The following is a 26,263-nucleotide window of genomic DNA, read 5'->3' as shown; positions in this document are numbered from 1 at the left end:
CACAGAGGGTTTCCTCCCCAACTTCTCAGGTGGGTGCCCTGCAGGTGGGGCTCTGTGGTGGGACGCTCTGCCAGAGGCCCAGGTGCCCTCTGCTGAACCTGCCCCCTGGCTCTGCTTGCTTTTCCTGAGCAGCAGCTAGCATAAAGCTGAAAGTTTTGCTCTTAAGCAATTTCACGGGAGAGGCAGAAGTGTGGTGTGAGTGTCTGTAAGTAACAAGGAAATGCCTGGCACCTGTCCCTTCGAGGACCTTCACCTCTCAGGTAGAGAGAGGTTCAAGGCCTTGGCTTCTCAGACCTGTTTCTTTGGTTTCCTCAGTAGTTAAATCTTTCATCAGGGCTAAAGATTTTTCCCTAAATATTGAAATAAGGGACAAGTTTGATGCCTGAGTCTTCTCACCCATTGCACCAGATGGCAGCTTTACCGAAAAGAAACCCCAGAGGACTTGAGAGCAGAGAATGAAAGACTCTCCTGATGCATGTTCCTACCTGGCTACAGGCAGGTGCAGGAGGGTTTTATCTTCCCATGTTAGGTGCTCTTCGTCATATTCAAGTTGGTTGATGTTTTCCTGAATCAGTATTAAACGTTACTTAATAAAATCATATTTTAACATGGGCTTCTTCTAGATTTATGAAGAATAATTGTTGTGTTTAGAAGACTCGAATGACCTCTGTGTGGTCTTTTTACAGCCAGTGTGTCAGAATCGATCAGTCTCCTGTCACCTGCCTCTGTGTCTTTCACTGCAGGATCTTTCACACTAATCAAATAATGCTTGTTCTGCCAATTTCACTAGAGCCAGAGCCCCCGGGATACGCAAGCAAATAGCATCCTAACTCTAGTGGAGAAGGGCACTTAATTCTTGACTGAGGTCTGTGGTTACCAAGTGCATCTTTTCTGGGGCTTAGGTGCCACTTACTTCTTGAGTTAGGAATAGGATGGAAGTGGCAGGTCTGGAAAGACATCTCCACGTGAGTGGAATTTAACACGGTAACGTCAGAGGTTCATTCTGAACCAATGCTGGCTCTGATGTAAGGTGCCTATGACTTGAGCCAAGCCCCAGGGGTTGCTTGGAGGGAGGGGGGGGGTCTCAGTTTATTTTTCAAATAGAAGTTATACAAATTATGTGGGAGAATATTTTGTAGAAATGCCTTTGTTATTTTATTGGTAATCAGAACTCTCTGGAGCAGTCTCTTACCTTTTTTAAAAAATTTTTAACAGTGAAGATGACTTTGGGGATCAGGGGGAAAGGAATATCATTTTGTTTTATAGAATCACAGAATCACATGTTAGATTTGGAGACAGCGTAGAGGTCACCTGGACTACAGCTCACATTTTAAAAGATGCAGGAAAGTAGAGATCTCAAGTAAAAACTAAGGAAATCTTTTTTAAAAGAACCGTGTCTTAGTTAAGTGCTTTCCACGTTTATGTTAATGCTATGAATAATAGTTCTGTTGGTGCCCATATACTTCTTTTAAAGTAGGCACACCCTTTTTGTTGTAATCAAAATTGAAAGTCTTGCATACAATTTGCAAGTCAGAGACCTCAGTATAGTTATCAATAATATTTTATGTATCAATTTCAAAGATCTTACCTAATTGAACTCAGGGTCCTTCACCTAGAACTGTGGTCGGCAAACTGCGGCTCATGAGCCACATGCGGCTCTTTGGCCCCTTGAGTGTGGCTCTTCCACAAAATACCATGGCCTGGGCAAGTCTATTTTGAAGAAGTGGCCTTAGAAGAAGTTTAAGTTTAAAAATTTGGCTCTCAAAAGAAATTTCAATTGTTGTACTGTTGATATTTGGCTCTGTTGATTAATGAGTTTGCTGACCACTGACCTAGAATATTGTGTTATATTACCTACGTATTCTAGTGCATTCAATATCTGAAATGAAGGTGAGAACTCAGCAAAGTTATTAAAATTCCAATCAGTTTCTTTGCTTTTTCCATGCTGACTTCAATATCCAAAAGACTTTGGATAGTCAATATCTACAATAGTAGAAGGTAGAATATACATACACTATTTGAAGTGCAATATAAGAACGGGAGAAATGAAGTTATTAATATTTCAGGATTCTGTGCACGAAAGTGTTTCGGGAACCTGAGCATTACTGTGCCTTTCATACCTTTTTGAATTCCCTGTCTACAGGTTGCTCATTGCAGCGCCATAGCTACCAAATTATTTCCATAGTAAAAGGTAATAGGCTTTGGGGGAAATGCCTGATTAGACATTCCAAGAGAACCAGGACTGCTACCAAACCAGTAATTACTTTAAAAGAACGAATCACTCATTCTAGTACATTCCTCCATCTGTTGGCCTATCTTTTCAGGGTTCATTTTTTTCTTAAGTGACAAAGTCAGAAAAGTCTCCTTTTTCTCTTTCCCAATTGCTCAGCTTACCTTTCTGAATTTAGGATACATCAAAGTCAATTTTGTCTCATGCCTTTAGAGAAATTGTAAAACAATATTAAAGGTTTCATTGGTAATATGAAAAGATCAACGTAACCTTTTTGTGGACAAAATAAAAGTTGGAGTTTAACACACGATATGATCAATTCAGTCATTTCACCTGACTCTTTTGCTCATGTTATCAAAATTTCTGGCGTGCTGCTGTATGGGTTGCGGCTGCTTTCAATAACATCAGCATGAATTTCTTGTGTGCTGTATTCTGTGTGGAGGAAGTGACATACTTGCAGGCCTATTTGTCTGCTGTCCAGCACGAAGCCTCTTTTGACTAATAGAAACATTTTAGGTAACTCTTGCTTTTCTATAATTGCATGAAAAGCCCTGTATTTTTTAAATGAACTGCTGACAGTGTTCAAACTTTAGACAATTATTTATACCCTTTACCACTTATTGAATCCAAAGAAGACAGTCCACAGCTCCTATACATGATTTTCAGTGTTCAAAGCTGTAAGAAGTTGGTCTTGAAGCCAAAGTCAGATGCAACCAAAGGTAGAAACGACAATGGACAAACTCTCGGAACCTGACATTGAAGGGTCTTGCCCGGAAGTGCCCCGGAGCTCACCGGCTTGTCCTCCAGGTGTGAAGTCTGAGGTAATTGGAGGACTGGACAGAGACCTTCTTCTTGCAGTTATGTGAGCATAAGGTTTCGCAAAAGCCACTTGAGGAACACTAACTTAGAATTCTGTTTTCACATCTGCTCAAATCCTCAGTGTCCCCTTTTTAATTTAGCTAGCTATGGTCAGGGGCAGGGGACCAGATGGCACTTGAAGACAGATTCCTCAGTCCTCTATTCCCTCAGAGCCAACCACAGCACTGGACTTGCCATGAAGAAGATATTGATCAGGATAATAGCGGCAGCCACTAACATGTGCTGCATGCTCTCGGCCTGCTTCTGGACCAGCTAAGTAAGCAATTAGGCTGTTTCACCTCACTTGGTTCTACTGTTTCGATGGTCAGCGTGCAGGTGAGGAAACCGCTGCTCCGTGCAGTCAGGTAACATTAATACACCCTCATGTTCTAAAACCAACAATGAGTGGCAAGACCATGAACATCAACCCACACCAGCAAAAGCTTCGGGTATGACGGAGTCAAGCCCACCCACCTGGCACTCTCCAGGCAGCCTCTGAATTGTGACCTGTAGGATGAGCCTTTTGGTCCACAGAAAACAGATGTGCAGCCAGCTGTCAGCAGAAGACTGAGAACAACAGGACTGAAACATCCTCAGAACTCAGTGTTTGAATTTATTTAAAAAAAAAAAAAAATGGCAAGTGGTGCCAGGATAGTTATGTTTGCCTGAGACCACCAGTTCCTGAGGCTTTTGAGTAAAGTAAACTGGCAGTTGTGGCCACTTGCCAGAGTGTGAGGAGGAGGAGGTAAAGGGCTCTGCAGATCACTTTGTCATAATATGTATCACTGATGTAGGCCTTAAAGGGACCTGTACTATGGGTGTCGCTGGGAATCGTGCGTGCGTGCACACAGCCATCTTCACGCACACACACAACCACCTTCAAGACTTCTTCCAATGTACGAGGCCTAGAAACAGAATTTTCCTTGTGACTGCAACATCTCCAGGTCTTATCAGAAAATATGATGAAGATGAACAGCGCTTTGGCTTCTAAACTGTTATAATTGACGTATGTGTGAAAACCCTGTATTAGTTTCCTAGGGCTGCTGTAACAAAATTCCACAGAGAGGGGTCCTTCACCAAAAGAAACTTACTGTGTCACATTTCTGGAGGGCAAAAGTCTGAGCTCAAGGTGCCTGCAGGCTGGTTTCTTCCCAGGGTGTGAGAGAGAATCTCCAGGCCTCTTCTTGGCGTGTAGGACCATCTTCTCCTTGTATCTCTTCACATCTTCTTCCTCCTATTCTAATCTCTTCTCATAAGGACCCTGATCATGTTGATTAGGACCTACTCTCATCAATATGTTTAACTTGATTGCCTCTATATTCAGTCACGTTCTAGATAGGACTCCAAACATGAGTTTTGTTAGGACCCAATGCAGCCCCTAAAGAGCCCAAACAGGAACTCCTTAACCAGCTGAATCCCTTGTTTCTCTAGAGCAGGAGTGGGAACCTTTTTTCTGCCAAGGGCCATTTGGATATTTATAACATCATTATCAGCTTAAAAATTAGCCTGCTGTATTTGGTCAAACATTTCATTAACTCACCCCTAATGCCTTGGCAGGGCCAGATTAAATGATTTCGTGGCCTGAATGTTCTCCACCTCTGCTTTAGAGGCTGTGCTGGTTTGCAGAGTAATGACAATGAAGGCAGTCATGTGGACACAGGGCCACACTGAGGAAGGTCAGGAGTCCAACCTGGAGTGCAGCTTGGAACAGACAGATGGATTCCCCTTTAGAGGCAGTTGGAGAACCTAGAGCACAAACGGGGATAATCCCAGGTGAGTGACACATGTGTTCACTCTGAGTGGACATGAGGGGCTTCTGTGAGTCACTGTGTGGTTCTGTGCCATGAGGAGGTAGTGGAGAGATTTACCCACCATGATGACTGCAGCTTGAGGTATCCAGTGCTTGGCTGTTCGGAAGAAAAAATAGCTTGTTCTGCTATCAAGTAGGACAGGCAGGAGGACACAGACAGGACTCTGCATCCTAAAATAGTCCCACGCCAACCTTGCGGCCAGCAGCTCTGCTCTCTGGTGCTGCTCCTCCCCAGGCTGGTGGGACAGTTACTAATAGCAGGGCCTGGCTTTGCCCTGAGTTGCCGACTTCTGAGAATCTAAACTTGCCAGAAGAGAATGTAAAAATGCATTTCTGTTTGCTCTTCTGATTTATATTAGGGGTGTGGGAGGTTTTTGTTTTTGTGTTGTTTTGTTTTTAAGGAACAGCACAGTTTTTGATTGTGTTTGTTTGTTTCATGGAAAGTGCCACTATGAACAGAGTTAAAATTCAATTTAAAGTCTGAGAGCCACAACCCATTGTGTTCCTTCTCAGCCCCAGGAACAGGTATGAGTGGGTTCAGAAAGGCAGCCTCAGATATCATTTGGGGATGGCTGATTTTATTTATTTATTAAAGCAGCCACTAACAGTGGTCTCTTTGAGCCATATTTCAAAACTGAGGCCTAGTTTTCTGCTGTGATGATAAGGTAGGGAGAAGGAGGATGGGTGACAGGCGTAACTCCTTTCCCCTCAGTCAGTGGTTTTCGCCTGGTGCTAAACCAGGTGCCCTGGGGAGTGTTTATCATCCCAATGCCTGGGCCCTACTCTCAGAGAGTCAGACTCCTGGATCTAGGATCAGGCCTGGGAGAGGCTTGTTGGAAAAGCTCCTCTGTGATTCTATGGGGAGACCAGGATGGAAAAAGCCACACTGGACCAGTAATTCTTCATCATTTCCAGTTCCACCATCTGGGATGTGGCCTCCCACAGCAGCCGTGGCAGGGAGCCTCAGGTGGTGGTGGGTATAATCAACACCCCTACCTTCCCCTCTCCACCTTAATTAGACTCGCTGTCCTCTGTCAACCCTGATGGAGCCCCCTTGAAGTCCTGCCATCATAAAACCAAGTCCTTCCTCCCTGGACAGTATGCATAGATCAAAACAGGTGCGAACCCTGCAAAAGGACATGTGTTCAAGACAGATCACTGGCTCTTCGTTAGACACAGTTGGGAAGACTGGAGTACAGACCACCCAGAACTATGGATAGTCAGCTCATTCACATGGCAAGGAATGGGGTGCCTGCCATATGTCAGGCACTTGCTAGGCACACAGGGGTGAATAGACTCACGTAAAGTGCCTGACACGGAGAACTGACTACCCCGTGGGAATAACACAAACCCATTCATATGTCTTTGACACAGCAGGCAGCTTCACAGTTACAGTTTGCTCGGTATTCGGGTAAGTGCCCATTCGTTGAATATATGTGGGTGTGTGAACACGGGGGCTTTGGGAAAGGTGGGAACCTGGGGTCAGCAGCATCTTCAAACTTCCGTATGACTCTCCCAGAGGGAAACCTCTACTGACAGGTGGGTGGGACTTGACTCTACCATTGAGGGCTAGCCTATTTTCTCAACATTGCTTCATGCTAATAAATGGGAAGAGCAGGCATTTCTCAAAATACGTGAAGCTCTCATAATAGCAGAAATGTTTCTAATAATGTCTACATTTTCCTACCAGAAAATCAGCAAACTAAGATAAGGTTTGTTTGTTTTTTCCTCATTGTCACACATTTCATTCATTCATTCCGCACCCATTTGCTGAGGGTCTGCCATGACTTGGGTACTATATCCACATAAGTGGCATTCCAGGGTGACCCTTCCCCATTCTGTGTGTTATTTCATCCTCCTTTTGGCCATCTCCCTGGCTGGGTAAATTGCCAGGAGAAAGCAAGCTGAGATGAGCAGGAGGACCAACGATTGAGAAAGTCAGGGGACAAAGCAGATCTGAGACCAATCATGTGGCAAAGAACTAAAAGAGGAGGATAGGGCCTGAGAACCAAAAAAGGTTGTTTCCCCCCCGGCAGGCCTAGATGTGGTCAGGGAGAGGATTAACGGGTGCTTCCTTCCATGTTTGTCAAGCCCAGCTTTTCCTGCCCACCCTTTACTCTGACTCAGTGGATACTTGTGACCTGCTGCTTGGATTTCTGCACTGCCCCTATCCAGTCACTCTGCCCCTTCCCACGCTCCCTGCTGCCACCTTTCTGGTTCCTCTAAAATGCAGACATGGCATTTTTATACCCTTGATAGTGACACTTATAGCATAGAACCCAAGTCTCTGACGATGCCCACCATAGGGGCACTCTTCCATTCCGTGGCCCCACGAAGGTCCCTCTGCCACCAGCCCCTTCCAGCCATAGAATACCCACACTAGCTGGTTCTCTCCACCCCTGCTTAGCTCACAGATGTGCCCCCACCAGAAAGCACTTTCTCCCCATACACCAGGGGCGTCCTTGGTCATTCTTCAAAACCCTGCTGAGATACTCAAATCCCTCTGCAAACAGCCCCTCACCACTCATGCCATAGAGCAATGGATCCCTCCTCTAAACCACCTCTGCATTTTCTGGAAGACTTTCATTTCTAGGCTTATCTTGGTAGTTAATATTTACATATTTAAATGGTACTTCCCCTTCCCCTCAAATAATGCCTGATATGCCCTTTGTGCCGAATAAACGTCCGTCTCAAGATGGCTAGTCTGAGCAGACGCCCCATCCCTTAGCTTTGACCCCTCTCACCATGCAGCATCAGATTGTGAACGTGAATCAGATCCCATGCAAAATGCTTTATGGATCACTTGGTTAAATCCTTGTACCAGCCTATGAGATGGGCGCTGTTGTTATTCTCATCTTACAGAGGAGGAAACTGAGGCATGCCTGAAGCACATGGCTAGTTAAGAGCAGAGCAGAGTCACCACGAGGCAGTCCAGTGCCGGAGCCACCTGGTGCTATGAGCCAAGGGAATGACAAGTGGAAGCCACCCCACCAAGTAGCACGTGCAGCTTGGCTGTTCTCAGGGGTCCCAATGCCCTTAGGGGAGGTTTGGCAATGATATTGTTCTTGGTTTTGCCACAGCACCCACAGAGAAAGAGATAATGTATCCATCAAATCTAACACACAGTACTAAATTATCAGCAAAGTTGGACAACTAGAATGGTCCAAACTCACCATAAATTATTATACCTATTAGGTGAAATGCAAGAACGTTTTAATTCTTTCAAGCTGTAGGAGAAAGATAATTATTGCTGCTTTATTTCTTTGATACACAAAAGGGAAAGGCATTTTAAAGATTCTGAAAATAACTCGAGAAAAATGCTTTTTTAACACAATGGCTACATTGGTAAAAATCACTCAGATTGAAGAAATTACTTCTTTAAAAATAATTTCTGTAAAATGAATACTAATTCTCTGTCACAATATTTGGCAAGCATTCTCAATATTTTTTTAAGAGTTCTTTGATGAGAGAGATAAGGAAAAACTGTTACAATGGATTAGATTACACTTAAAATTGCAATGTATTCAATTCACTTGGAAATTGGAGGACAAAAATCCCAGACAAATATTGTTAAGAGGGTGCTTGCCATTTTTTATCTTGAAATTTAGATATTTTCAAATATCAGAATTGATTATACATCCTATATAATAAAAGCATAATATGCTAAGTGTCAGGTCATTTGGTTGACATAAACTGACCACTAGGGGGTAGATGCTCCAACTGGTTGGTTAGCTTGCTGCTGGGTCTGGCGGATCAGGACTGAGTGACATGGGCCAGACATGCCCTGGAGTCCTCCCAGTGTCCCTCCCTGGTTTGCCAGCCCCCTGGATCCCTCCTAGCCCCAATCATGCACCCGTGGGGTCACTCAGCCTAGCCTGTGCCCTCTCACAATTCAGGACCCCTCAGGGGATGTCAGAGAGCCAGTTTTGGCCCAATCCTGCAGACCAGGCTGAGGGACCCCATTGGTGCACAAATTCATGCACCAGGCCTCTAATGGTTATAATAGCAATTATTACTATTACATAAAGTTGGACATAATTATTAGAACAATTATTTTTGCCTTACCAATACATATGAATTAGGGTGGTTTTTGTGTGTCAAGCTGGGCACCCACTTTGCTTTCACCAGTCAGGAATGGGATGTCCTTTTACAAAATAAATATGAACTGCTGCAAGGATTTATCTGTGCCAAAGTTTTTCACCATTAATGACACACCCCACTTCACTCTGGTTCCAGCCAGCGAAAAGATTTTTATTGATGTCAGAGAGAAGGGAGAGGGAGAGAAAGATAAAAACATCAATGATGAGAGAGAATTATTGATTTGCTGCCTCCTGTATGCTCCTTCCTAGGGATCAAACCTGCAATCATGTGCCCTGACCAGAAATCGAACCATGAGCTCCTGGTTCACAGGTCCCACCCTCAACCATTGAGCCATGCCAGCTGGGATCATCATAATTTCTCTAATCTCCCTTTGTGACAAGGGGACTGTTTCTCAGGGAAGCTTCTTCTGCAGCCCATGTGTGAGGGAGAACTTGTCCATGGGGTCAAAGACACCCTCCAGCCTGGCCTTGGAAGGAAGAGCTGCTTGTAGGGCCCTCTGGGGAAAGAAAGACCTGTTTCCAATCTGAAAATGGCCTAAATCTAATGCAGATGAGCTGCTCAGGGTGGTCGCTGCCATCCCAACCCTCACAGACCTGCTTGTTTTGCCTTTGATCAGTTTTATAATGTAGATTTTGGAAAAATCTTAGCTCATAGAAGACAATTTCTCTAACTGTAGGCTCAACCAATGAAATTACATAAAGCTTAAAGGAAATAATTCTAATTCATAAATAGAGCTAATCTAATAAAAGGTGACTTTGAACACTGCTGGATTGGATTAGGGTGATTTATTTTTAGTAATTTTACTTAAAAGAGGATCCTGGCATCTGCCTTTTCATAGATAAGAGAGAAGGAGGCCTCTTGTCGGTTATTCTCAAAGATCAGTCAGAAAGGAGCAGGAGACCCCAAAACCCCTCCTGCCATGTCTGGCCCCCACAAGGTCAAGTGGAGGCCTGCACAGCTTCTAAGCATCTGGATACCTGTGGGCTTCTCCTCAGAATAATGTTTTTAAATGCATAAGATAAAATCCACAGGATTTCAAAGGAAATGTAGTTATAGTAGTTCACCCTTATTCACGATTGTAGTCAACCTCAGTCTAAAATATCACATGGAAAATTCCAGGAACGCACAATGCGTAAGTTTTAAATTGTACGCCATTTTGAGTAGCACGTTGCAATCATACTCCATCCCACTCCGTCACACCTGGAACGTGAACCGTCTCTTCGTCTTCAGTCTCCACACTATGGATGCTCCTGCCTGTTTCGTCACTTAGTACCCGTCTTGATTATCAGTTAGATAGGCTGTTCCAGTACCACAGTGCTTGCCTCCCTTCTCTTAATAGCTAATTAGGGCCTTGGACATGGGCCCCTCATCTAGGGTAAGGCGAGCAACTATCTAGATGTCTCCAGCATTTTTTCTACATCTTAGGACTCAAATGGGTGGAATGACATTCTCACAACCAGAGGAAACGGTATACTGCTCATTGATCCTCTAGGATTTTTATGCTGTTTTTGTTGTATTCACAGTGATTTTCCCATAGTTTAGCAATATTAAAATCTGAAATTCACATCTGAGATCACTGAAGCATGAACAAACTGTCCCCATTGTTTCTCAGCGTGCTGTGCAGATCATTCTAAGAAGGGATGTTATCATCATCTATGTAGAAGAGAGTTTATAACAGTATCTAAATCCATGGGTGTTGCCATAACTACTGCTTTAGGCCTGTAATGTTTTTAGCATCATAGTCACCAAATAGAAACAGATCTAAGCGGCATTGCTCAGGTTGTTTTTCACAGTTATTTGTGTCTCTTTCCTGCAAGCTAATTACTTAGCTGTCATCGAATCTTATGGTTGAGATCATTTCAGTTGCCCAATCCAAAGAGAAATATTACAGGCTCTCAAGCCACAACTTCGCCTCAACCATATACCATTTGGAGTTTCCAGCTGGATCTCCCTTTTGATAACTGAGTGGGCTTAGTTGGAAAGGATGAACCTAGCAGGCTGTGTTAGTTAACACCTCACTTTATTGCCTTTGAGGGGCCAGTGGACTGCGCAAGGGCAGGTGACTATCATTTAACCCTTTCAGGCCTGTTAAAAGGTGATAGATGGTCCCACCAAGACTCTGGCCAGAAAACCCTCAGGGAGTTCAGAATGTGGTCTTGGTCCACACCCAACCAGGAAAGACACCCGAGGCCCAGGACTGAAAACCCAAATGTGGGAGGAAGCTTATGAAGGACACAGCCAAGCAAGCAAATCTGCTTCGTGAGTTCCTGCCAGTAATATTATTGAACCCGTCCATGACATCACTAGTAGGAATGAGAGGCTGAGATAATCTCCAAGGGGCATCTTCTTCCCTCTGTATAGTCTCATGTTGTAGCATCAGCATGCAGTTGCCAAGTCTGAGAGACCATTGAGTAGAGAGTGTCTGCCACAAAGGGCTGGGTGAGCATGTTACAGGATTCAGGAAGTAAGAGATGGCCCTTGCTCCGCTTGCATTCAGGACAGAATACATCTTATCCATATTCCTGTGGATGGTCTCCATAAATTCGATGGAAACTTCCACCCTGTACCATTAAGTTAAGTTGCCCCCAGAACATTGACGGAAATGTTAAGAAGGCTACCCAACTGAAGAGGGTCCGACCACACAACGTGCAGCAGAGGCAAACACTGGACACCAAGTTTTGTGGTGTAGAAATTAAAGCAGTTTATCGGCAAGACACCAAGCCAGGAGAATAGGAAGCTATCCCTTAAAACCTGAACTCCTGCTGATTTTTAATCAAAGATGTTCAAATGCAAAGATGGAGGGTTAAGGATTAGGGTCTCAGGTGATGCTGACTGGTTAGTTCTTATGTAAGCTTCAGTGGTTTTCCTTAGTCCGATTAATTCAGTTCCTGACATCATCTTGTCTAGAGCCTTCATCACTGGTCGGTGATTTAACTGGACTTAGGAACCGGGATTCTGCAAAACATCTCATGATCATGTGTCAGTGACGTTATCTTTAAAGCCAAAGGCAGAGACTAAACATCTTGTTACCACTGTTATTGTTTAAGCTATTGTTGCTTTGTGCTTAAGTAGCTACATTTTTTCTATTATCTCAAGCAAAGTGTACTTTTAAACATTTTTGGAACGTGGGTTATAGACAGGCCAACAGGACACGACCAACATACTTTCTTAGTCCTTCACTATAAGCTTTTGACAACCAAAGCAATTAAAACATTTAATTGAAGCCTATACCTACATTTCTAGATCTAATGCCTATTCATGTTTACTGCTGATTGCCAGTTTCAAGATCTTGGCTACAAGGAAATGCTTCTGACATTTTTGGCTTCTAAACCTACAGTGAAAAACTGCTATTTTGTCATTTGTTTGGTCTTAAGAAGAATAATGCAGTGATAATAATTGTTCTTATAAGTCAAGTATAATTTGAGTGAGTGATAAAAGAATTTTTCATAGGTAATCTTACCTTTTGAAACCATGAATCTCTAAATCATCCATTATTTGCTACTTAACATTTTCTATGTTATGTTATTTTTCTCTACATAATTCCAGTGACTATTGGTCCCCTATACACATTCCTCTTTTTTTTTTCATCTCCTGCCATTCTCGTTCATTTCACTACTTTCAAGTATTCTTCTAAGTCAGTAAGTCACACTATTGACCAGTAGCTGGCATTTTAAAATACTTCAGAATATCCTAGGTTTCACTCTGAGGTAGGGTGAGTAAATCTTTTAAAACTTTTATTCTTGAAAACCTTGAACATACACAATATGCTAAGTTTATAATATAGTGATCCTAGAGAAAGTCTGAGGAGAGAACAGGGTTTGGTAGTGACTGGAAGGGAGAAGAGCCCCTTGAATAGATGGAGAGAAGCATCGCATTTCCTCAGTAGAGGGCCTAGGATAGGACACCCTCCATTTTCCCATGCTGCTATCGACTACAAATGTTGTCGTGTGTGTGGCTGATACCTCCTCCCACACTCTATGGACCTGGGACTATAGTCAGGCCACCAGGGACCAGGAGCCGGATATTGATCTGAAATCCCTCGAAACCCAATCAGGCTTAACATTTGTGTTGTGATTTTAAAGTTGAATTTATGTTCCAGAATATTCTAAACTTTTAATTTTTGTACAATTAAATATTAAGCAGAGTTGGGAAAAGCAGACAAACTGCACACATTTGCCAGTAAACCCAGGTTTTCATGTGTTTTATTGAGCCACAATAACATTTGGCATTCCCTTGCCATTCAGAGTAAATTTTCTTCCCAATATACTGTGGTTTTAAGTTCTGCAATAGGAACAAGGAAGCTACAAAAGGTCTAAAATCCTGCAGGAGACAAAAATTCCGAAGTCAGGGTGGTGAGATCATAGCTGTCATCGAATGTTCTGGTGGAGATCGTTTCAGTTGTCACATTCTCCTGTAGCCTCTACTCCTTGGAACTTTATGTTTTCCATCTCATCAATGGAAAAGAATGGGAAACAAGATCCCAGTCAGTCCCCATGGACCTTTTCGGCACACACATTCCATTGGTTTGTTTGCTTGAAAGGTATTGAAGGTCTCTATCAGAAGTAGCTGATTTTAGTGTTATATGGGTGAGGGTTCTTGGCCACTTCTGGCTGCCCTTCTAAGTTAGAATTGGACTGGGACAGTTATGAGGCCAGAGAGCAAATAGGGAGGCTCAGACAGAACTGGTGCAGGCAGACCTGGAAAGATCCCCTTTATCCTGATGTCACCTGTGGGCACACTGCCCTAAGTACACACACACCACCTCAGGCAACCCCCAGTCAGATTTTAAATGCTCTGACAATGTTTGGGAAATAGAGATTCCTTTTGACTTTGGTGCAAGCTGTTTTCTGCTCTGGGATTTTACGCAGGTGCAGTCAGAGGGATTCAGAGTTCTGAAGGGCCACCAGTCCTGTGCCCTGAGGACGTCTCACCTCAGGTAGATTAATAATATCAACCTCATGTGCCACTTATGGGGGAGGTCACAGAATCAGGCACTCTCTAAATGTAACTGCCTTTCTAGTTTTCTTAGATACAGTGAAGTGGCAGACAATAATTTATGTCTGCATAGAGTGAATACTTTAATGTTGTAACAGGAAACCAGAAAATTGGCAAAATATAACTCTCCAAGTTGCTAACTCACAACCTACTTCCAGTGTCCTGGGGCTGAACAGGGGAGCCCATGGGAGATGCTGCAGTGCCCCTATAACAAGCACTTTGTGAGGTACTCTGGGATGCCTCTTATGCCCCTCATGACCCAGGACACAGCAGCTCCGTGTCAGGGAGGCCACACCTGGAGGACTCCCAGCTTAATTCCTGCTTGAGAATCACTGCAGGAACCTAACACCAGTTCTGAGACTACCACATGAATCATGCTTGCACTTTAACCCGTATTTAACTTCAGTGAATGTGGAACCTTGAATCTTTTCCCCATTTTCAAATCTTTCTTTTTTTCCCCCTGTGCAGAGGATTTACCTAATACACCTTTGTCTTTTCTATGTATGTGTTTATCACCTTCCTGCTCACTACCAGCTGCCTCCCTCTGCTGTTCAGGGCCTGAAGTAGCCTTCCTTCTCCCCATCCTCCCCTCTGCCCTCCATCCTCCCCTCTTCCCTCCATCCTCCTCTCAGCTACACATCCACACCTCTACTCCCCATCCTCTTCTCTTTCCCCCTTCTTCACCTCTGCTCCCCATCCTTCCCTCTTCTCCCTGTCATCCCCTCTAATCCTGATTCTTGCTCTTCATCATCCTCTCTGCTCCCCCATTTTCTCCTCTTCTCCCTGTCCTCCCCTCTGCTCTTCCATCCTCAACTATGCCCCATTCTTTTTTCTACTCCTTGTTAGCCCCTCTGCTCCTCTTATTAACTCCACCTTCTGGTCCCTGGACAGTAGGGAGGCAGAAGGTAGTGAGTGCTCTGACTATGACTAGGGAGATGAGCTCTCAGGATCTTGGCAGCAGGTCTGCTCTTTCCCTCTCTTCCCCAATTATTCTTCTGTAAACTGATACAAGAGTCCCTCTGCCTGGTATCCTGGTGAGAATTTAGTGAGCTGCTGTGGGGAGATTTTAGCTGCCCCTTTAGCACCCCAAGACCAAGCCTCCAATTGGAATCCCACCCACCAGATCTATCTCCAGGTAACATTCTACTTGTAGCCTCTGTTCCTCCCTCTGCCCAGGCTCCCTGTGCAATCCCAGAGCACTCTGCTTTCAGCTTGCTCTGGCATGTGCTTCCTCTTGGAAACTGTGCTGTGTCTCTGCACCCAGCTGGGCTAGATGTTCCTCACAGGAGGAACAACTCCCTGTAACAGAAATCAAGGTCCAACTGCCTGCCACCAAGAAACCCAACTCGTGAGACAGGTGCTGGTTAAAAGGAAAGAGGTTTATTCAAGTCCAGGTGACCTGAGAAGATGGGGGACTCTTGTTGCAAAGCCCATCTAGCATCTCTGTACAGACAGGGGTTTTTATAGGGAGGGAAAGTTAAAGCAGAACAAAGAGATCACAGGAAGGGGTTAGGGACACATAGACAGTGTCATTGCTGGTCCCAATATAATATTTAATGTCTGCATACAGGAATTGGTCAGTGCTAGGCAAATCCCTGCAGTTGGGTGATCCTCAAGCCCATTTCCTGTACCAGCTTGAACTGGGACTTCTGATGCCTGCAATATGTTAATAAGGAAGCCATTAGTGTGTGAGTGCCTTTTAATGGTTAGTCAAATCAGAGTAGTATAGAGTTTTTATCCCCTGTCACAAACCCAGAGGAGGAGCAATTTGTTGGGACTCTGGGTAGGCAAAAATTTGGGGCTTGCAGGAACTAGCCCCGACCTTGCATCAAGCAAGCACTCCACAGATGTTATAGAGTAAAATTGAGTTGATGACTTTCAGGTACCGCAAGGTCATGAATCATCAAAGAAAAATTATGGGTGTTGAATGCACTGTAATTGCAGTGTCGAGAAAGTGGACATTTTTAGCAACAAAATGACACTGGGTCAAAAAGTCAGGCATTGTCTAGTTGTCACTGAGTGCCAAAATAATTTCACCTCTGGCACCATGTGCATCCCATGTGACTTGAATTTATCTAAACACTGAATTTATTGACCATATTTTAGTAAATATGAGAATTGGTGTTATGAGTTTTTGTTTTAAATCATGTGCCCTGAAAATGTTCTGTTACTATTTTCCAGAAAATAAATGAGGTGGACCCTGGGTGGAAGCTTGTGTTCAGAATCCAAGAGATAGTGAGCTCGGGTCCCTGCTCCCTGCGCCCAGCTCACCAATCAACATGTTAGGATTTGCCACTTATTTTGTCATTTCAGCATAAAGGGTGTTTTTTTTTTTTAAAGAATTTGTCTATAAACATCTTCTTTTTGGTTTCTTGGTGGTCTTATATTGATTGGAGGTTTCTATGCTACTGTGTTCTCCTCTCAGTCTCCCTCTCTCCCTTCCCCACATTTCTTCTCTCTCTCCCCTTCCTTTCTCCCCTTCTCCCCTCCCTCTCTCTCATCTCCTTCCTTCCATCAGTCATCTGTGGCTTTTCTTATTGGAGCCTGAATTTACCTGTACTACTATTGGAAGGCTGCTGGGATCAGAAGGTTATACAGACTGGTACTTTACGCAACAGAAATTCATTTTCTCACAGTTCTGGAGGCTGGAATTCCAGAATTTAAAGTGTTCGCAGGGTTGGTTCCTTCTGAGGCATTTCTCCTTGGATTGAAGACAGTCATCTGTCCTCACACGGTCTTCCCTATGCTTGTCTGTGTCCTGATCTCTTCTTATAAGGACAACCAGTCAATTCAGATTAGGACTCTCCCCAATGACTTCATTTTTCCTTAATGATATGTGTAAAGACATGTATCTTCAAATACAGTCAAATTTGGAGGTGCTGGAGATTAGGATATCATCATATAAAAATTAGGAAACACTATTCAACCAAAAATAGTACCCTTTTCCCCAAAAACACATCTTAATTTAGATTATTTCTTTTCCTCTTGTGACTTTGATCTTAGAATTCACATCTTCCCGTCATTGTCCTGAGGCCTGGTCCCTTGACTCCTGTTGCCTCCAGATCCCTGAGGGAACTGAACTTCTCTCCATCTCCTCAGCCCCTTTCCCTCATGCAGCCCTTCCTCTTCGTGAGCTTTAAGTTTTTCAGAATTGTTGTTTCTTACGGTACCTTTGTTTTTCTTAGCTTTCCCAGAATTTCCTTTTTATTTTTTCCCAGTAATAATAATTACCTTTCTTTTTCACTCTCCCTTTTTTCTTACCACTAAAGGATTTCTCCTGGTTTTGTTTGCTGTGGGCTTTTCCCGTTGCTTTTAGCAAAACTTTTGAGAAGGGCTCCCTTTATCTTTTCTGGCATTCACTTTTGTGTACCTGGTGACATTTTTTTTCTCGTGGTATTTATACTCTGTGCTCTACTCCAAGCCACACCCCTGAATTTGGCCAAGGTTGCTGAGAATACGCTTTTCTCCTTTCTATCCAGCCTTTACTCTCTCAAATATCCCTGTCCACACAGGATTAGTCACTTGTCCTGTTGCTTCTCTCTGGTTCAGTATTTTTCTCTCCTCTGCTTTCGACCAGGGTTCTGTGTCTGCTTTTTCCTCTCAGAGTCATCTCAGCCCTTGGAGCATGTGGCTGAGAAAATGGACACTGTCATTGGTCCGGTGGCCTGAAGAGAAAGAAGACTTTGAGCAAAACCAGGGTGCAAAGGAAGTGGCCTGGGGTTGGCAGGGTAGACATTCCAGGTGAACTAAAAGGGAGAAAGGATGTTTGGTTGATGATTATTTAAAACAAAACAGTTTGAGGTTTGGTGATCCCGGAAGCCCTCACTTGTGGACTGACTGAGATCAAAATTATTGTGAATATGTTTTAATCTAATTGGTTTTTATGCTGATACACCCACATAATGCATTTTTTTTATCCAAAGTTATTTTTATCAATTTCATGCCCTTCCCAAATTCAGATGTAGGATGCTTTCTGAAAGCCCTTAATTCCATTTGTATGCTAATTTTACTCATTAATTTATATTACATCAGAAAACAATTCTTATTTGGTAATTTTATTGATCAAACTGTTTAAACCAAGCACTTAAGAGTTTGGTGATAGATCAGGTTCATCACAAGGTTTATTGAAAACAATTTTGTTCACCTATTTGCATTTTGCATGCACTATTGCTTTACTCAGGAGTAGAGGAACTCATTAAAATATCCCTAAATATCTCAACCATATTCCAACCTAGACCTGAGAACAGGCTAGCACAGTCCTACATGATGGTTCCTGGAGAAACCTAACATAATGTGTAAGCACCGCCATCCCCTTCCTCCCAGCTCCGTGGACTCCTCTTCAGAATTTAAGCTCACTTTAATCTATTTTTTTTCTGTGCATCTTAAACTGTAGTCCATCTTAAACCTTCCCTCCTGTCTCCTGTCTTCTTGGAACCTTGAACTAGAGCAAGGACTTGGTTTTACCACCAGCACTAACAGAGGACAGCAGTGCTGTTTGAGCCCTCTGGGCCTTGCCTGTAGATGAAAGCTGAACAGATGACATTCAGCATCTTATTTGTTGTTACTCTTTCTATTATAGCACAGTTATGAGCAGGGGCTCTGGAGCCAACTTTGTGAGTCAGATTCCAGCTCTGCCACCCATCTGCTGTGTGAACTTGGTCACTTTAACTCCGTGCCTCAGGTTCCACATCAGGAGTGAGGTTATGCCAGTTCCTCCCTGGTGAGGATTGAGCACACTTACTAGTAAAGTCCCCTGAACATTGACTGGGACACACTTGATTGTATTGTATTGTTATTGTATTGTATTGTATTGTATTGTATTGTATTGTATGTATTGTTTGAAGATTCCCAGTGATGTTCATAAAAATCATTGACTGAATTCACTTCTCTACTTATTAAAATTATTAGTCAAAAAGAAAAAGTACTGTAGGAGCACCCTTATACAAATAATAGAGTTGAAATCAGAGCATCCCCAAAGTAATGACCTAAAAGTAATAATAGCCATCCCAGTTGCCTATAGAAAATCACTTTTTAATTTTTATTAGGTCAGTCAAAATCAGTCCCTCAGTTTGCTAAGCTTTTCAGTCAGAGACGAGAAACTTGAATTTAGAACCAACTTTTTTCCTTGATTACTATCATAAGATGGTTTTATGGTAACAGAACACCACCTTTTCCAGACACATCCCCACCTCCTTGCTTTCTCAACACCGAGTAAACTATTTCATGCCCTGCATCATCTTGTAAACAGGAAAAGCACGTACTGGTTTCCCCCTGCACCAGAACCATCACCTCTGTGACACCAGCAAACGGCAAATTTGGGAGCAGAGGGTAATGCTAGGTAGCCCTGCAATGATTGGAATCCTTCACTTTTATCCAGTTATTCATGGCATATGGCCAGGTGGAGTCCCCATGCTCAGAGTTCTTTATTTAACAAGAAACCAGTGTAAGGTAGGTTCAGGGTGGAGGAGATTGGAAGGCAGGGAGTGTGGGAGCAAAAGGAGAGTCAGAAGAGATGGGTGTGATACGAGAGCAGTAACTCCAGCCATGGACCCAGAATGCTGACATGCTGTGATACATGCCCATGGTGCAGAAATGAGCTGACTTTCCAAGCATGTTATGGGTGCCGAATTTCACCACAAGACCGTCCAGAACATTGTTTTAAATGATACATTCATTTTTAATGTAAGGTCCACTAAAATTGGTTGAGTTAGGACAAGCCATCACACCCCTGAAATGGCCCAAAACGTGGGGTGCCACCTGCTCAGGTGTGGGTGAGTGTCTGGAAATCTCCAGGGGAAAGGGGTGCTGTCGTGATCAAGCTCCTTAGCTTCCCAGCAGGTGCAGTCTAATGGCCCGCGGTGACAGAGGTGAAGTTGCCTCCTATTTCTGTGCAGAGCGGAGCCTCCCCCAGCAGCCAGCACCCTGGCACCTCATTAGCGCCTCATTAGCAGCTGGTGCACAAAACAACCAAAAGTGTGTTCTCAAGCAAATGTAGCAGGCACTGTCAAGTTTACTACAAGGTGTTTGTTATTCAACGTTTTCAGCATGTATAATAGATGGCGAGTTTTCTCTCAGGGGGAACATCCCTTTTGAAGACTGTCCTAGTGTGCTGGTTCTGCTGGGCTGGCATTGCTGCCCTGAGGAGCTTGTGGGAGGGTGACGGGGTATTGATTCCTTATCGGATGGTCCAATGAAGCCGAAACTCGAATTGGGGGGGAGGGGAGAGAGAAGGAATCATGAAAGTGTCACAGCATTCCTCAAGTGTGCCAAATCAGCCCCAAAACTTAGGACAGTTTTTATGAAAGTGACACAGGAAGCAGAGATGCTCAGTGCACGCATAACCTGTAGCAGGTGATCCTTTTAGGTTCTTTTCATCCTTGGAGTGACCGTCGGTCACATGCAATGTGCAATGCCCACTTGCTAATTAGATTCCTCAGCAGGAAAACATACTTTGGATTTGTAAAGCCAAGCCACCTTGTCTCTGCTGGACACTGGTTGCCACCAATAGTGGTTTGCCTTCACAGGGCAGAAGTGGCCCCTTCTTAGGGGAGAGAGAAGTGAAAACCAGTGCCTCAAACTCCAGGGACTCAGAAATCCCTGTCTCTACCCATTCTCACCGAGTGCCCGAACCCATGAGTCTGGGACCACCAGTTTACATCAGTGCTGAAGGCCCATGGTCACATGAGGGTGCCCCGTTCCCTGGGAGGATAGGGCCAGCAGGATAGACCCCCACACCTCTCACACACCTATTAGCCCCCCCACAGCCTTCTGCCTCAGACTAATTGGACATCTGCCCATCTCCTGTGCATCTCCACACAACCTCCGTCTACCCACCGAGCCTCACAAACAGAACTTGGCTCCAGTCTGTGGACCCCCAAGTCAGACTGATATAGGAGGATCTGCTATTTAGGCCAAGTTCGTGGTTTCAGCCTGATGCATCCTGATGCATCACACTCACACCCTCACAATGGAGATGGCCTGCTAAGGTTTGCTGCAAGTGTAGTGGGCGTAGGTGGGGAATTTGTGAGAAGCTACCCACTTTCTGCCCCCCAATACAGGAGTGACTGGCATTCCTGATGACCACCACCTCCACCTTTGAAATTCAAAGAACTGGCTTCTTCCAGCAAGTCTCTGACTGAGGGGCTCTTGGTGAGGTTTCAGACTTTGAGGAAGTGGTAGGATAGAAAGTTGGGTGAGCTTTGTTCAAAATAGGGAGGTGAAAGGAAAACTCTTCAGGGGGGTTGGGGAGAAGGTGATGAGTTTTATCCTGACAGTCTCCACTCAGAAGCAACAGTGACTGACCTAGAGCAAGTGACTAGCAGGATGGGGAGGTGACATTTGGGATTGAGGTGGAGGCTGATGGTGAGAATTTCAGACATATGTGAACCAAAGATGGAGTGGACTGGTAACCTAGATTGTGTGGGTCTTTGAAGACAAAGTGTTCAGGGCTGTTCTAGGAGGCTGCATCCAATCCCTCATAACAGTGAGTCCCATCTCTACTCAGCATTTCAAGGAGGACTAAGCTGAAGGCAGACCCTAACCCCCTACTCAGACCTGTCCTACGTGAAAGGCAGGAATGGGACATCACCAGTGGCCAAAGGTGAAATTTCACATCCCTATGAGATTGCTCTTTTGTAATCCATGTAGAGTCTTCGTTATTGCTGTGTTTTTATAGCAAAACAGACTCTTCTCAAAAGTAATATATATTTTAAAACATTTTTGCCCAAATCATAACATTTTTACATTTGGATTTTTCCAGAAAATATACCTTAAGACATCCAACGATTCCAAAATCTCATCAACCTTATTTATTCGATGTTGTAGAATTTTCTTTCCCATTTTAAAGTTGCCTTAACTGTTGTGGTGGCGACTTTCTCTGTCATTGCAAGTCACACTGCTTGGGGAAGATAGTGAAGCTGTGAAATGTCGCCATAAATCGCCCAGACAGACATGGCTCCTAAAACCAGAAACCATCCTGAGGGGGAAAACACGATGCTGATGTTACCCTGGTTCTCTGCAAAAATCTTGTGTTGCTTCTTGATGCAATTTTTCCACATCAACCCAGTTTGGGGTAATTTTGTCAAACTCATGAAGTCCCTGCTAGCAGAGGCAGAGGTGGACTTTTCTGAACCCAGGAGGAGGCATCTGGAATTAGCTCATTAGTAGAAAACTCGGAAGGTGTGGCTGTTTTGCACTACAGAGGCGTCTTAGCCGTGGAAACGGAACACGGTGTCCTTGGCTTGGCCTGTCACAAGAAGCTTCCTTTGCCTTCTGCATCATCTAGCAAAAATGGAACCATGGATTGCCGGTGGTCCATAGGCACAGGGACTGTGAGTGGAGGAGCATCTCATGAGGGAGGCCCCTCTGCTCCGACCACTCAGGAACCAGAGTCCAGGAGGAACCACTGAGGAACCACACCTGGGGCAGAGAGACCAGGCTCTCGGGGTGGAAGCAGATGCAATGCACGGATCAGCTCAGGGCTAAACAAGCTCTGTGGTGAATGTGGGATGGAGGCCTCCAGGTTGAAAAGAGGGTGCAGAGGGCTAGAGGGCATTCCGTGGCCTTGACTCATCCTCCGTTCAGGGCAGGGGGTAGAGTAGGGGAAGAAAGAAAAGCAAGGGCTGTCAGTATTTGTGAATGGTCAATATCTCATTTTTCTTCTCTTCTGAGACCCTTGTCCATGTTTCTGAGAGCCAGCTGGGCCTTGAGTACGGAGTATGGACTTCCGTCCTGCTCTGGCATCCTGTGTGACTTAGGGCACGTCCTTGAGCTCTCTGTGTCTGTCTCTTCGTCCATAAATCAAAGTTGATGAAAGCACAGCCCACTTGGTGGGGTTTCAGGGAGGTTTTAATGAGTGTGTTCGAGCCCCATCCTGGCACCCAGCAAGCGCTAGACAGAGCCACGAGCGCCTTTAATAAGTAGGTCTGGCTGTCACTTCCTGAGCTCCAGTGCCGCTAATGAAACCCACTGGGACCCGGCTGCCTCCGCAGAAGTATAAGTATGAGTGGAATCTCCAAAGAAATATTTTTGAAATGAGTATCTGATATTTAAATTTTTAGCAAAAACTTCCTTTTTCTCTGCTTGCTTCTTCCAAGGAAATATGATATATCTCAAAACAGAATTAATAATTGCTAGAACATTCTGCAAAATGTAGAGGGAAGAGATCCTTATCTTTCACAAGCATCAAAAATATCCATGAACTCTGTCTCTGGTGCTGTCAGTGGCTTGAGGGTTTTTTATGGTAATATTGAATATTATCCAAGTTCTTCTGAAGCTGATGCTGGCTTTGTCATCCTGAGAGTTTCACAAATTTAAGAGCAAATATCTGAAGATGTTTATTACCTAATACTTGGTAAAATGTTTTAAAGACTTTAATAGAGAGCCTGTGATTACATAATATTTCTCAATGGATAATTCTAGAATGTTCCACTAAGGCAACATTTCTTCTTGAGTGAAATGGCTTTGCATCTTGGCATTTTTCTGATGAGAGTCGTTGCCACTGGAGAGCTGGGCTATGGCCCTTCTAGGGCAGGGAGCTGGGAATTGGCCAGTTGCACTCATTCATTCATTCATTCATTCATTCACTTATAGCCACCACTCACCAGGCCCTGGCTAAGCCATGCGCATTTCACTCATCTGCTGTCACCTGTTGTCTCTAGCAATACACACAAGGTCTGCTGGGTGGCAGGCGCTTAAACCTGTAGGAAATAGAGGTTACTGTCTTGGGACATCTTTATTATTAAGCTGCACTTTTCTAAAGGACCAAATTTTTTGTTAATGTGCAGAGGTTGCTTAAAAAGATAAGGTCAAGAAGAGTTTATAAGGTTCTGATTTTATTATAAAGCAAGCAAGTATCACATTTCCTGCTAAGGGCTGGCACCAGTGCTTTTCGGGCACTGACCTGGCACCCAGCACTCAGCCCCCCATCTGTATCCTCCCTGGCTCCCCTTGCCTGCCCAGCCCCTGTACCCATGGCTCTGCTTCTCCTCTTGCATGACCCACTCCCTTCTGCCCCCACCCCCACTTCTCCCCAGTCCCCTTTCTGGAGCATCTCCTGAGGCAGTATCATCTGAAAGCTGTCCTGTGTCATTGCTCACACCACCACCTTGCCCGCTTGCTACCCTACACACCAGGTCAGTGATTGCTCCTTGTCCAAAGGCTCACCCGTACCCCAGTGGGCGCATGGTTCAGATGTGGAGACCAAGGTGCAGAGAGAGCGACTTGCTCCAAGCCCGTAGCTAGAGAGCAGAATGGAGGCACAAGCCCTTGCACAAGCCCTTGCCCCTCCCTTTGTGGACCCTCAAGTCATGTCCATCTCGCATGATGTGAGAGTTCCAAGCACTGCACAGAACCATGAGAATATAAATTTCTATTGTTTGAAGTCACACACTATGACACTGTTCCTACCGCCCCGGAAACGACTGTGCCTCCTATTTCTGCCTCCTCCTTCTCTCTCCTCCCACAAGCACTGGACACAAATGCCTGGAGCTCCTCCTGGCTCCCTGCTTTCTGGCTGACCTTTGAACCCATTTTTGTGACCAAATAAACCAAGTCATAATATTTAAACAAAAAAAGAAATTTATTTATACCCTCATTGGTTTGTCTCAGTGGATAGATTGTCGGCCTGCGGACTCAAGGGTCCCAGGTTTGATTCCAGTCAAGGGCATATATACCTTGGTTGCAAGCGCATCCCCAGTGGGGAAGGGGTGTGCAGGAGGCAGCTGATTAATGTTTCTCTCTCATCAAAAAACATCAATAATATGTATTTTTTTAAAGAATTTTTTTGTATTTTTATCAAAAGGAAATAATGCTACTAACTTTTCCAAAAAAGAAGACCCTCTGATAGTTTTTTTAAAATGTAGTATTTATTGTGTTTACCCTGTGTCTGGCACTGTGCCCAGCATATCATGTGCTTTAACTTAAGTCTTTATAAAATTCCAGTGTCATATAATACTATTATATGCTTATTTTACAGTAACTCGCCCAAGGTCACACCCCAGGAAGTATTGGAGCAGGGATTTGAAGCCAGGTCTGTTGAATTCTGCACCCCCCACACCCACACTCATACTCATATGCTCGCGCGCGCGCACACACACACACACACACACACTCTGTGCCCTAGCTTTACCAAGTGTCTGCCCATCATTCTCTAAATATAGCTGGCTGTTTCAACCTCTGCTTTGGGACCCCTTACCCACACCACTAGGGCCTGGTAAACATCTACCCACACATATTTCAAGACTCAGCTCAAATGTCATTAGACATAGAAATTATTCTGGATGCACAGACAACTGACACTACTCTTCTCCCCACCTTTTCCTTTCTTTCTCCCCACGATAGACTTTCTCTCCACACCCTTCCCCTCCCCTCAGCTGTATGAGAACCAGACTCATTCCCACCTTGGACAGTGATTCAGTCCCAGTAACAAACACAGTGCCTAATGGGGAAGACTTGTAGCAATTATTTGCTAAACAGAGAATGATCTGACTCCTCCTTGCTCTGGACCATCTGTTTTGTTTTTTAAATGTATTTATATTGATTTCAGAGAGGAAGGGAGAGGGAGTGAGAGAGAGAAACATCAACGATGAGAGACAATCACCCAACTCCTACACACACCCCACTGGGGATCAAGCCTGCAACCTGGGCATGTGTTCCTGTCCAGAATCAAACCCAGGACCCCGAGTCCACAGGCCAATGATCTATCCACTAGGCCAAACTGGCTAGTGCTGGCCCGTCTTTATTCTGTACATCAGTGGTTCTTATTCAGGGGTGATTTCAAGGGGACACTTGACAATGTCTAGACATTGTCATATCTCAAGCATCTAGTGGGTGGAGGCCAGAGGCGCTGCTAAGCATCTTACAGTACACACCACAGCCTGCTCCCTCATCCACATGAAAGAATTCTCCAGCCTATAACAAACATCAACAGTACTGAGGCTGAGCAGCTCTGATCTACCCCTTCTGTCTCAGCACTTGTGACATACGCAATTCACTCACCATGATGGATCTAGGCTTTCAAGAGTAGGATCGCTTTGTCTTTTAAACCCCCAACATAATGGATGGGTGGGTGGGTGGATGGATGGATGGATGAATGAATGAATGAATGAGAGAAATGCAGAAGGGACAGAGCCAGACAGAAATTCAATGTGTACACTGGGGTAATGAAAACCCTGTAAGATAATGGCTGAACTGAGGGCCTGAGTTTGGGGAAACTTATTACGTGTATAGAAATGTTTTCATGTTGACCATTGTGATCAGCCCCCAAAGAA

At 44.4% G+C, this 26,263-nt stretch overlaps 1 protein-coding gene across 3 annotated transcripts in view; it reads left to right on the top strand.

Moving 5' to 3' along the window:
* Positions 1-26,263, top strand: part of UBE2QL1 (ubiquitin conjugating enzyme E2 Q family like 1) — a 31,354-nt gene that overhangs the window by 1,367 nt on the left and 3,724 nt on the right. Inside the window, exon 2 of one of the 3 annotated variants that reach the window (XM_045571532.1) lies at positions 24,970-24,989. The exons of 1 other annotated variant lie outside the window; for it this stretch is intronic. In XM_045571532.1, the coding sequence (XP_045427488.1) occupies positions 24,970-24,972 (3 nt within the window). In that variant the 3' untranslated portion in view covers positions 24,973-24,989. Of the gene's footprint in view, positions 1-315; positions 613-24,969; positions 24,990-26,263 lie in introns of those variants that run through there. One more of the 3 variants, XM_036410417.2, reaches the window with a different exon arrangement.

The sequence above is a fragment of the Pipistrellus kuhlii genome, unplaced genomic scaffold (genome assembly GCF_014108245.1).
Source record: "Pipistrellus kuhlii isolate mPipKuh1 unplaced genomic scaffold, mPipKuh1.p scaffold_m20_p_4, whole genome shotgun sequence".
Lineage (NCBI taxonomy): Eukaryota > Metazoa > Chordata > Mammalia > Chiroptera > Vespertilionidae > Pipistrellus > Pipistrellus kuhlii.
The sequence above is the reverse complement of the archived record's forward strand: the minus strand, read 5'-3'. Positions and strand labels throughout refer to the sequence as shown.